Here is a 13190-nt window from a genome sequence, read left to right as displayed (position 1 = left end):
TAGTTTTCTACATTTTAGTTTTTTCTATTAAAAAATTAAATCATACAGAGTCATTATAGGATCTGCCAACTAGAAGCACAGTGGAATCTGAGGCAGTCCTTCAAATGCTGATCTATGGACCAAATGCAGTAGAATTACCCAGGGAGCTCTTTTGGTCAATGCAGAGGCTCAGATCCAAACCCCGAGAGGGTAGTGCCCAGCCAGGTGTGGGGATCACCCACTAGGGTTTTCCAGGAGTGTTCCTTGAGACAGAGTCTGATACTGCCCCCAGAACTTGCAAAGAAGTTTGGGAGGCATTGCACACTGTATCTACTGCAGACAGTTTTCATGTTCCTCATCATTTTATAGGTCTTTAGAAGCCCTGCAGTAAAGAGACCAGTTCAGCCCAGCACTTCCCAAACGTAAATGACTGTGACCTTGGAATCTAATTTTTGTAGCACTCAATCAAGATTTCCCAGGATATGTTCTAGGGGAAGGTAATCTATTATAGATTTTCCAACAGGGGCTCCCCTAGGGGAGAGCTCCCTAGGAATGAGTCTCCACAAATGGGGAAAAGTGCAATATGTATGTTTATCAGGGTATGAGTTTGTTAATATTGGGAAGCGTGGGTCCTAAAGAACCCCTGTTTATGTAGTGTCTACTATATGCTAGGCACTGGGGTGGGCTCTTTACCCACATGGATTTATTAAATCCTCACAACAACCCCACGAGGTTGTTATTCAAAGATGAGGGAAATGCAGCCTTGGAAGAGCCCCCTCACAGCTCTAAGAGGGAACTCTGGTTCTTTAATTTCTGCTTGGCTGTGGGAGGAAAGGACAGTGAGACACAGGATCAGTAGAAGGGTGGGCTAATGGCCATTGCTGCTAAAAACCTTCATTTTCCAGAAAGACATTCATTACAGAAATAATATTCTATCCATTTAATTCATTTTATAGTGCTTTCATTTCTTGAGAATGGTCAAACTGAGCATCCTCTCATAGGGTTTTGATAGCTACTATCAAGGAAGTCATGGCATTGCTCTATTTAGACTGCCAAGATTCTAAAGAAAATTCCTAGCACTGTCTTCAGCAGCTAGATAATGATCAGTTCTATCGGGATAATTACCACCATTTGTTTTAAATTAACCTTAAACAACCAGGCCACTGACCTTGGGTCATAAGTTAAGGAAAGAAGAAAACGCTCCCCGAATTGTCTCCTGTATGGAATGTCATGATCTGGCTGTTTTATCGTTTTTTGACCAGCCCAAAGTAGAAGAGCGTAAATACCGTGGGAGTCAGAGCTGAGGGGACTGGAGTGAGATCCTCAGATGGGGAAGCAGAGGTCTTTCACAAGCTGAGGTGGTCCATCCCAACTGCCAGGGGCCTTTAGGTTCTTCCATTTCTCCCTTCTGTCTCATCTTCCAGGGCCTCTCTCCTGGGTCCTTCCTTCTTTAAAGTCTTTCATTTTCTTTCACCAATCCTTGTCTTAGAATAGCCCATCAGATTTTCTCCCCTAGCGGTGCCTGGGTGGCTCAGTGGATTAAGCCTCTGCTTTAGGCTCAGGTCGTGATCTCAGGGTCCTGGGATGAGCCCTGCATCAGGCTCTCTGCTCAGTGGGGGGCCTGCTTCCCCCCCATCCCCCGCCTCACCTATCTCTCTGCCTATTTGTGATCTCTCTCTCTTTGTCTAATAAATAAATAAAATCTTAAAAAAAAAAAAATCTTCTCCCAAATCACCAAATCATTCCAGTCCCCGCCCCAGGCCCTATTCAGTCCATCATGGCATTTATTGTCTTCACTGAGATTTAAATTGAGTGACCATATAAACACCTTCTGGAAAACTACTCCTGAAGATGTTATATATTATATTACTTAGTGTTCCTCATGGAGAAGGACCACATAATAAATATCTCTTAGAATTCAGTGATGAGGTGATATGGTGGAGAACCAGATTGCTTCTCTTAAAAAAGAAAAGAAAAAAAAAAAGGATTTTATTTATTTATTTGAGAGAAAGCACAAGCGGGAAGGAGGGGCAGAGGGAAAGGGAGAAGTGGCTCCCTGCTCAGCAGGGAGCCCATTGTGGGGCTCACTCTGAGGACCCTGAGATTATGACCTGAGCCAAAGGCAGTCCCCTAACTGACTGAGCCACCCAGGTGCCCCTAGACTGCTTCTCTTGCAGCAAAAACAGGATATTTCCTTTTTGGCCTGGTAAAAAAAATTGATCTTCAATTACAGCATTATATAATTTTTCTCCTATTTTTATTGTAGAAGTCATATTAAATACATGTATGTCAGTTCTTCTAAAAGTAGTGGGAAATAGGATATCTTATTGATTTTCAAGCACTGCATATTTGTATTTTGAAAGCCCAAATTGCATTATAATTACTTCCATTCCATGATTTAAATCAGGATGGTCTAAAATTCACGTGAGGGGAAGGTTGATTTCATTAAATGGGTACTGCGAGGAGTCCCCCAAAATTTTTAAGTGACTTTTTCTTATTACAACAGCAAGGCCCATTTATTACAGAAAAATTTGCATCGCAGGTGGACAAAAAATTCTATCTCTGTGATCCCACTAATCATTAACATTGTAGCCTTCCACATAGGACTAAAACTAAAAACAACAGCTTCCTATGTCATTGACGGGGGGAACATAAGTAACACTTAAGCAGAACCCATAACTAACTGTAATTATAAGATACTCCCAGAATGCTTAGATGATTGGAGGCAGGCAGAGCAAGTCAAATCAATAAAATTTGTTTTTCCCAAAGATAGAAGTAAGTAGTGCAATGATTTAGAACTACTTTATGTCTTTTAATTTTTGAATTATTTAAAAAATCAAACCTAAATTTAAAAATATAGAATAACAAGTCCAACCCACCACTATCTTTATCTACCCTGTGCCTTTCCTTGGTTTCCTATGGTAATGACCTTTTTTTTAAACCACCATATCTAAGTATGATTGGCATGTAAAAAGCTGTACGTATTTAATGTACAACTTGATAAGTTTAGGGATGAGCATGCACCCATGGAATTATTGCCATCTTCAAGGCCATGGACATATCACCTCCCAAAGTTTCCTTTTTTTTTTTTTTAATCATTATCATTATTTTCAGTCTAATTCAGTATATTCAATAGTCAACTCAATATTTAATTCAATATAATTATTATCAATAATAATTATTATTATATTATTATTATTAAAGAACACCTAATGTAACATTTTGCCTCTAAGCAAACTTTAAGTGTACAACACAGTATTGTTAGCTATAGGTACTATGATGCTGTATAGTGGATCTCACGACTTATCTTTCCTAACTGACATTATACCCTACAACCATTAGTTTCTTGGGGTGGAAATAAGAATACATATTCCCTAGTTAGATAAAAGGTGGCCATATTATATACATTCTTCCACATCGTGCAGTTTTTCACTTAATAGCTTGCCCTGGGGATCTTTCTTATGAAAACATAGAAAGCCTTGTCATTTTTTTTTATAGCTGTGTAATATCCAGTTCCATGGATGTACAGGTTACTTTGTCACCTACAGACCACCTGTTACTATTGTGAGCAGTACTACCATGAATGTGCATGTTTATGTCATCCTATATATATGTAAATTAAAATATATAGGAAATTTTCCAGGGTTAAAGTTGCAGAAACACAAGGTAGATACATTTTTTTAAATTTTGGTAGATATTGTCACATTGCATTTTGTAAAGATTACATCTTCCATTTCTATCAGTACGTTCTGCCCCCACCCAGCATCATAATTACTTTTTATTTTAAAACTTCTGTGCGATTGTTAAAAAGCAAATTCCATTCCAGTGATGCTGGCTCTTTAGAGCTTGAATTCTCTAAGCTCAAACCAGTTGCTTAACATATTTGAAGTTGGTTTAGTCAACCCTTCATTATTTCTTCACAAAGATAGAAGCCAAGGGCATGGATATCCACCATGGCAGATGATTCCATAGTAATTCAATTCAGTTTTCAACTATATTATGACTTTTTCCCCATTGAATTTTCTTTCCTGATGATGTCTGCATTCAGAAACACTAACTCAGAATTTTTAGCACAGAAGAGCTGCCAGAAGGAGGCTAAGAATTGGAAAGAAGTTTGCAGGATTCAAAACATTTCCACTTCATCTCTGGGATCATAGATGATATTTATTTCATTCTTTATGATGTCTATTCTACATATTTTATATATATATATATATATATATATTCTATATATTTTTATATATATTTTAACTGTTACAATGTGTTCAGTTTACTTGTATAAAAAATAGATTCATAGTTGCAGTTAAAATGAAAGCCCCAACACAAGTATAATATTTAATTGCTTTTCAGCCCAAGAAGTAGAAATCCCTAAGGGAAACAATGCAATTTGAAATAGCACTAATTAATCAGTTAATATAAATTATAATGAAATCAGTTCTGATCTATTTAAAACCACTCCTCACCATGTGTCACTTAGAGAGTGGAAAATCCATGTGTAGATAATGCAGAGTGTATGGCCTCAGTATCATCCTCTGGCTAGGAGGGAGGCAGAATGCAGAGATGTCTCTGATCCAGACTTTCTCTCCCCTTGCAGCATCTTCCTCAAAGAGCTGGAGAAGTACGAGCAGCTGCCTGAGGATGTGGGACACTGCTTTGTTACCTGGGTAACTGACTTGAAATCCTTCTTCTCCACTGTACCATACTTCCCAGGAGTGCAGATGGTGTCGGATGGCATCATTGCTCGGCCTGAGCTGAGGATTGGTGTCACTGATGTTCTAACACAGGACCAGGGACTCTGGAGAAAGGGCAGAAGTAGATCTGAGAGAAGCAGATCTGAGAGAAGCAGTCCATCCCATTTCCCTCCTTGGGAAAAGTCCTTAGACATTGTGTCCAAGCTCTACATAAAGTTCTTTGAGAACTTTCTAAAATTTGAGATATCGGGAGAGTGGAAAAACATCACCACTTGATAGACACACTACTCCGGTTCTATGCACTGGTTTTGTTCTGTTTGTTTTTGCAGGGTAAGGATTGGGAAATTAGACCTTTAGGAATCCACCAAACAATTGGTTACATAGTCTTCTTTAATAGGGAAGAAAAGATTCCGTGGGTATTCATCCCAGTTCTGACCTACAAAATTTGTATCTGATCCTTTTCTTTCCTGGTGCTATTATTGTGGACCAAGTAAATGGCCTGAATGTACCAGGTTCTGATTATATAAATGGAAATCTTAGTCTTCATTAGCATCTCCACACCGTGTTATTCTGAGCTCAGATTCATGGTAGGAGTGCAGGCATCTCCAAGGAGGTCTGCCTGTGATACTAAATGCAGCTCGATGTAGAACTCCTTCCCAGGGTCAGGAGTTCAAGCTAATAATTATCTCATCATAATTTCCGCTCAAAATGGGCTACTTTTCAAAATGTCTTCATGATTCAGAGTTGATGCTCTCAACAGCCTATGCACTAGACTGGGCTATGGTTATGCTGTATATTCTATAGGGGAAAACAATTCAGCTGACCCAGAAGGTTGACTAGTCCACTGGCATGTAGTAAATATCACAGCCAGTCCCCCAACTTGGGACCTGGGTTGTTTGTTTGTTTGTGTGTTTGTTTTTTTAACATAAAACATTAACATTTTCTTCCTGGCATATTCTTATTTCTTAAGGAGCCGTAGACTACCATCTTATTTATGTTAATGCACTTTTCTACCTCTAAATACGTGGGCCCATGCACAGTTCATATTAATGATGATAAACAAATAATTTATGATCCCTTGCAGAGCCAGTGTAGAGAAAAAACAAGTGAAGGGTTTTGGGGTGTCTGTTTGTTTGTTTACAAATTGTTTCATACAGATTTTGGATCTGCCTAACAATCAACCGTAAGTATGATTTATCAGCATGTCTTAGGGATGATAAACGCCTCCCACATAGTATATAAACCCTAAAATTGGTTTCAGAAAACCTTTGATGATTGCATAAAGTATGCGCATTTTGCCAACAATTATCCCAAGGTGATTTTCATAAGTCTCATAATCTTCACGTAAGAGGGTAGAAGAAGTTGTTTCAGTGTATTGAAAACCAATGGTTATGACCAAGAAGCCTGAAATCAGCTGGCCTGGGCTCTGCCACTTTCTAGCTGTGGAAATCTGAAGTTACTTAACCACAGTTTTCACATCTGTAAAATGGGGATGATAATAATAGAGTTCACCGCACAGGGTTCTCAGGAGGACCAGATAAGTTAATATATATGAAAAGCACTTGGCAAAGTGCTGGCATGAATGAGACCTGCGATAATTAACACATAGCTGGGCTGCTTTCTCAGAGAAGGCCATCCCAAGTGTTCTGTGGGCACCAACACTGATAGCATTTCACAAATGGGAAAGGTACTTGGTGGCTAAAATACACAAACCTTTCCTGGGAGTAAGGACATGTAGCACTAACCCAGAGGGTCCTGAGACCCAAAAAATGAATTTTTACCAAGCTCAAGGTTCTTGGCTTGCAGTAACAATCTGGTTAGAACTCATTGTTCAGGCCCTTCCCCAAAGGGTCACATTGCTTTCCTTTCCCTGGATCATTGGTTTTGGCATGGCCTACCAACTACCCCCAACGGAGAACTTTGGAATACAAGCACATCTACTGCTGAGGGCACCCTTTGTTTGCATTCTTTGGTTTTTGTTTTTAGAGCAAATGTTGTCAGTTTTTCCAGAGGGGAAGCACAATTGTAGGTAATCCAAAAAAGGGATAATGTCTACAAAAATTCCATCCAATTTCAAAATAAGTTACGTGAATTGGTTTTTCTGATTCTTTCTAGCGCAGACTAGGATTAAAACAAGCTCACTTTCAGCAAGCTTTCTCCACCTGCAGGTAGGAGAAAAGCACCCCAAAGCTTCTGAGGGGGAACATGGGCCTGATAAACCCAGAACATTTGCCACAGGTAATCCTGTGCAACACAACATCTGAGGGCTTTCACTGCATAACCCCTGCTGGGCCCTTTACACCCAGTCAGCAGAAGGGAGCAAGGGATGTATGCTTATCTATGATTGCCTTTGTTCTTTTTAGGCAGACAAATTTCAGATGTACGTCACCTACTGTAAAAACAAGCCTGATTCCAACCAGCTGATCCTGGAGCACGCAGGCACCTTCTTTGACGTAAGCCATAGTTTTCCATTCTTGAGCCATGGATGAACAGGTGGAAATGCTTCTCTACTTTGGGAAAATGGGTCTTTATCCTTTATTGCTCATTGTTTCTTGGCTACCCAACCTTCTATCTCATGGATAAAGCATGGAGACAAACAAAAGCAGTGTTTGTCTTGTGTTTCACCCTATCCCATCTCAAGAGCTGGGGTTTTAGACAAGGCACATTTGCCCTCCATGCCTCGACACCAAACTGAGCTAGCCATAAATCCCATGTGTGGAGGAGACCAACGATGGCACAGGAGTTAAGATGTTTTGCTTCGGCTTCATGCGAGGCTCCCTCAAATGCAGGGGTTCCCAAAGTGTGGTCCCCAGACCAGCCACATCAACGTCGCCTGAGAACTGGTTAGAAATGCCTGTTTTGCATGAAGCACTGGGTGTGGTGCAGGAACAATGAATACTGTTACGCTGAAAATAAATTAAAAAAATTTTTTTTAAATAAAGTTAAGGCTAAAGTAAAGTAAAATAGAGAAAAAGAAACACTTTGCTTGACTTGCCCCAATTTTTCAAAAAGGTTAGGAAGTGATGAATGATAACACAACAATCTTGGTCTCCCCCAGAAATATTTCTGAGCTCCTAGTTATAGATATTCTTTTATATGGTTGTTTAAACCAACCTGAAAGTAGAATGCTTTATATACATTTAATTCTAATGAAACTAAAATCTTCAATATTTATTTGCTATCCAAATTTTCTTTCACATATGAATAAAACTTTAAAAATCTGAGTATTATCTAAATTGTTGTGTATTTTATACAGGATAAGGGTAATTTATCTACAGAAACTTATGTAATGTCAAAGAACCTTTTTTCTTCTATAACTTTATGCTTCGAGGCTCTTCATATCTTTTGTGAGAAAATGACTTAAATATAAGATTATTAAACTGAAAAAAAAAAAAAAGAAATGCCTGTTTTGGACCCTCCCCACACCCAGGTCTGTTGAATAGAAACTCTACCCCTAAACCCCAGCAATCTGAGTGTTAAGAAGCCGTCCAGGGACCGGATCCCACTCAAGTGGGAGAGGTGCTACTCCAGTGTGATTGTCTCAACCTTGACTACACATTCGGATTACCTGGGGAACCTTGAAAAATGCTGACTCCTGGGTCCTACCCCTGTGATTCTGATATGATTGGCTTGGATTTGGCCTGGACTTTGAGAGTTTTAAAAGCTTCCAGGTGAGAGTAAGCAAATCCAGGGCTGAGCACTTGTGCTGTAATGGAAGCCAAGTGAAGTGAGCGCCGATGGGCCTTGTCTGATCCCTCGCTTCAGAATGAGGGTCCAGGGCTGTTTGTGAATGATGCTCTAAGTCTCCGTAGTGCTGGTCCCCGGAGGGTGACCTGTCAGCTCCAAGGTAAACAGAATCAAACGGGCCAATGCAGGATACAAGGGAAGAATAAGGAGAAGAAATGAGGGGAGACAAGAAAGTTCAAGGAGAGACTGTAACAGTGACATCCATTACGCTAGTCCTATCAGAAACGACAATGTGAAATTCAGAACTTTTTCATGTTTTTCGGTCTTTCTGCCTCCCTGCTTTCATTTTTCCCATAAATATTGGAGTATTTCCTGTAGGGAAGATGGTGTGCTGGGCACCTTGGGAAATACAGACATTTAAATGTCATTCCCATAGTCAAGTCTACAAAATAAACCTCTGGGCATCTTTCTAGCCTCATGCTGCCATAACAGAAATGATTCCACGAGTGTCTTATTGCTCCATGAAGGAATGATCCTTGAATGGGAGAAAGCCAGACAAGGAAAAAGCATACATGACTTTTTAAAATGAAGTGTTAATAGAGAAATGGTCCTTAGCATCCCAATTTGAAATTTTGTTGAGGTTAGATTTGATAAAAAAAAAATAAAGTGGAAAATTCAAGAAAAGTACTTCTTTAGCTTGGTATCAGAATTTATTGGATATCATATTGGATGCTATATTACCACTGTTATCTTTGTCAACAATGTGTTTTTCTTAAGATGTTATTCACCAACAGTATCCAGAAGGGTCTCTGTGAAGTTTTAAATGTTCTGTGTCCTGTCTTCCACTTAGCATTTTTCTGAACATACACGCCCTGTGCTTTGAACATGCCTCAGACTCTTCTGCTTCCTCACCTTTGTTCGCAGTGCTCTCTGTATCTTACCTCTGTGTGTCTGTGTCTGTGTGTGTGTGCGCACACACAGACACACACACACACAGTCACTCTTCAGAATTCTTTCTATCCTTTAAAGGTCAAATGTTTCCTGCATGAATCCTTCCCTTTCTCTATGCCTTTGTTATACTTTGTATCTGTCTTATAGCATTGGTAACAATTTGCCTTTTGGCAGGTTCACAGTGTACCCTTCCATTATACACACCTCCTCCCACCTGTGGGCCCCTTGAGGTTGGCTGATGATTTGACTGGCTCCTTTTGTACACATCACAGTATATGGTGCTAATCTGTATTTTCCTTTAGTCCTATATTCATCATATCCCTTTTTCTAGCCAGTTTCTAGATTTTGACTAGTAAGTTAGATATACCCCCAAATTTTGCACCCTATCCCTCCCTCCCTTCCCCGTTTCTGATGTAGTGACCGATGAGACACTGGAAACCAGAAAAGACAGTCCATGAGGTAGGAGTCCCTAGAGCTCAGCATAGAGAGGGGGGAAGGGAGAGCAGTAAACTCTCCTGATTGTTCCCAGAGCTTTCCAGAATGCATAATATGTGTAACTTTTTCCCTTTCTGTCGGAAATGGTTCCCTAAATTCTACACATAAAAAATATATGCTCTAGGATCTTATTCTATAAAAGAGACAAGCCCTTCGTTACACTGTCTTTTAGTATCCATTATTGTAAACAGTCCGCAGAAAACTGAAGCTCCAGAAAGGGACACACATTCCCATGATCCAGAATTTTCCACCTCAGATGTGAGAGCTGGGAGGCCATGATGCTTGATGCTATGGTGACTAGTGAGCATGATTGGGCTGCCCCAGCCATCAGAGTCAAGGCCTTCCTCACTGCCCCACATGCACCCTTACCAGGGCTGGCAGAGAGGGAGGGCCAGCGCAGTGTGTTACTGCCTGTGCTGTCTTGTCAGATTCCCCAGGTGAACTCACAGTGTTCCTTGGCCCAGAGAGTCGTGCTGCCCGCTGGATCGCCCATCATCCATGGACAAGTCCTGCTCTAACTGCATACCTCTGGGAAAGAGGCGATGAGTTAGAAAGTTGCTACTTTCTGGGATAGTTGGCAGGAATGTGATCATCGTTGTAATTCCCTCCCCACCCTCCTCCATGGCCACATAGCAAGTCCTATCTTGGGGGTCTTTAAGTGCTTCCTGTATTCCTCCCAGTGCTTTGTTCTCACTGATCCTAGCTTAGGGCAAGCCCATGTTACACACCTAGAGGGATAGATAGAGCTGTAGCTATCAATTATACGTGTATTTAAAGTGAACAAGTTCACAGTTTTCGTATATTCACAGATAGGACCAACCATCTCCACAGACAATTGTAGGACATTTCCATCGCCTCAGAAAGCAACCCCACACCCTTTAGCTGTCATCCCCACCTCATCCTCCCCCATTCCTGAGCCCAAAGAAACCAATGATCTATTTTCTTTTTTAATTATTATTTTTTTATTAACATATAGTGTATTATTTGCCCCAGGGGTACAGGTCTGTGAATCATCAGGCTTACACATTTCCAAGCACTCACCATAGCACATACCTTCCCCAAGGTCCATAGCCCAGCCACCCTATTCCTCCCCACCACATCCCCCAGCAACCCTCAGTTTGTTTTGTGAGATTAAGAGTCTCTTATGGTTTGTCTCCCTCCCCGGTCCCATCTTGTTTCATTTATTCCTTCCCTACCCTCCACAATGCCCTGCCCTGCCCCTCAAATTCCTCATATCAGAGAGATCATATGATAATTGTCTTTCTCTGATTGATTTATTTCGCTTAGCATGATACCATCTAGTTCCATCCATGTCCTTGCAAATGGCGAGATTTGGGGGTTTTGATGGCTGCATAGTATTCCACTGTATATATGGATCACATCTTCTTTATCCATTCATCTGTTGATGGACATCTAGGTTCTTTCCATAGTTGGGCTATTGTGGACATTGCTGCTATAAACATTCGGGTGCACATGCCCCTTCAGGTCACTACATTTGTTTCTTTAGTGTAAATACCCAGTAGTGCAGTTGCTACGCCATAGGTTAGCTCTATTTTCAACTTTTTGAGGAACCTCCGTACAGTTTTCCAGAGTGGCTGCACCAGCTTGCATTCCCACCAACAGTGTAGGAGGGTTCCCCTTTCTCCACATCCTCACCAACTTCTGTCGTTTCCTGACTTATTTGTTTTAGCCATTCTGACTGGTGTGAGGTGGTATCTCATTGTGGTTCTGATTCATATTTCTATCTACCTGTTCCAGACATTGCATAGAAATGGAATCATGTAATATGTGTTCTTTTGTGACTTTTTTCACTCAGCATAATGCTTTCAGGGCTCATGTGTGTTACAGTGTGTATCAGCACTGTATTCCTTTTTATGGCCCAGTAATACCCCATTGTGTAGGTGTGTGTCCCATCATATATTTCCATTCATCAATTGATGGACATTTGGGTTGTATTCCCTTTTTCATTATTATCGGTAACACTGCTATACACAGCATACGTAAGTTTTTGTAAGGTCATATGTTTTCATTTCTTGGGTGTATCACTAGGAGCAGAATTGCTAGATCACGTGGCAACTCCATGTTTGCATCCTAGGGATTGTTCAGTAACCTTCTAACTAGTCCCTCTGCCTCTATACCCCCACCTCCACCCTTGCTATGAGGCTTATATGACCCTCTCTGAAAGAGTGCTTTCACCGTGTTTTTCTTCTATTTAAGATCTACAATACTTTACCATTGAGAAGCTTACCACCAAAATCCTGATTTTTTTTCATCTAGCTCAGCGCCATCAATGACCTAAATATACTTTGCTTATCTAACTGTATTTTTCATTTTTTTTCTGGTCTCTATGTACATGCTCTGTACCATTCTGCATGGTCCCCATTATCACTAAATCCACAGTGATTCTTTCCTGTGGACTTTTTAAATATGTTTTCTGTTTGTAGAATGCCATTTATCCAGCTTTGCACTTTCCCCTCCCTCCCACCCCCCAACTATCTTCTGAACCTCAGCTGAAGACTTTATCTCTCCTGAACCATCCGCCACTCTTGGACTAGCCATTCCTCTCTGTGCATCTCCTTTGTTGCTATTTTATGTGCGTGGGTGTTCTCAGCCACCTGGGGTGTAAGGCCGTTGAGGCAGGGAACCACGTGGGCCCTTTGCTGCCCTTCACAGTGCCTACACCTTGGGGAGTGGAAGGTCATTTTGGAGGCAAAATGGAGAATGGACTAAAAAGAGGCTAGAGGCTCAAACTGCAGCTGGAGGTCATGGCCATAGTCTGGGCACAAATGGTGTGGAGAGGAAAGACTTGTCACCAGGGATAACACAAGTTAAAACAACTAACAGGGACTCCACCGTCTCTGGCCCAGTTGGTGGGGGCAGTGAGAGGGGACTGAGGAATGAGGGAGGTGTCATGGGTCACAATAAGGAAGTTGTAGGGAATGCAGAGGGCACTCCATGCTGGGGTGGTTTAAGGTGGAGAGGAAGAGGGTGGAAAGGAGATCTGACCTCTGAGCCCCGCTCTCTGCCTCCCTGTGTTCTCATCGTCCTGCTGTCCCCCTGTGAGTGCCTCCACTGTGGGTTTATTCCCCTTAATTCCACCCCACTCTGTCTATTATTGCTCTCCTGACTTCCTTTAGCCACTGTTATCCTTCCCTGTGTCTTCTTCATCTCCATTTCTCTCACACAAATCTGCTTTCTCTCCCCTTTTGCCATTTCTCCTTTCCGCTATTTATGCATTCATCTGGGTCTCTCTTGTTTCTCTCCCCATCAAAGAACAGCTCCTCATAATTGTCTACCCTTTTTTTCTTCTTTCTTCTCACCTTGCATACTTCCTCCCCAAACACACACACACACACACACACACACACACACACACACACACACACA

General features: G+C 41.2%; 1 protein-coding gene across 22 annotated transcripts in view; it reads left to right on the top strand.

Annotated features, from left to right (window-relative positions):
* The window catches only part of KALRN (kalirin RhoGEF kinase), a 658233-nt gene that overhangs the window by 421888 nt on the left and 223155 nt on the right, over positions 1 to 13190 (top strand). For all 22 annotated transcript variants that reach the window (XM_032869462.1, XM_032869460.1, XM_032869458.1 and 19 more), the window contains exons 26-27: positions 4574 to 4643; positions 7034 to 7123. In XM_032869462.1, coding sequence (XP_032725353.1) covers positions 4574 to 4643; positions 7034 to 7123 — 160 coding nt within the window. The remainder of the gene's footprint in view (positions 1 to 4573; positions 4644 to 7033; positions 7124 to 13190) is intronic.

Source organism: Lontra canadensis, unplaced genomic scaffold (genome assembly GCF_010015895.1).
Source record: "Lontra canadensis isolate GAN:19392208 unplaced genomic scaffold, GSC_riverotter_1.0 scaffold38, whole genome shotgun sequence".
NCBI classification, from domain to species: domain Eukaryota; kingdom Metazoa; phylum Chordata; class Mammalia; order Carnivora; family Mustelidae; genus Lontra; species Lontra canadensis.
Note: the sequence above shows the minus strand (reverse complement) of the source record. Positions and strands in the feature narration are given on the sequence as shown.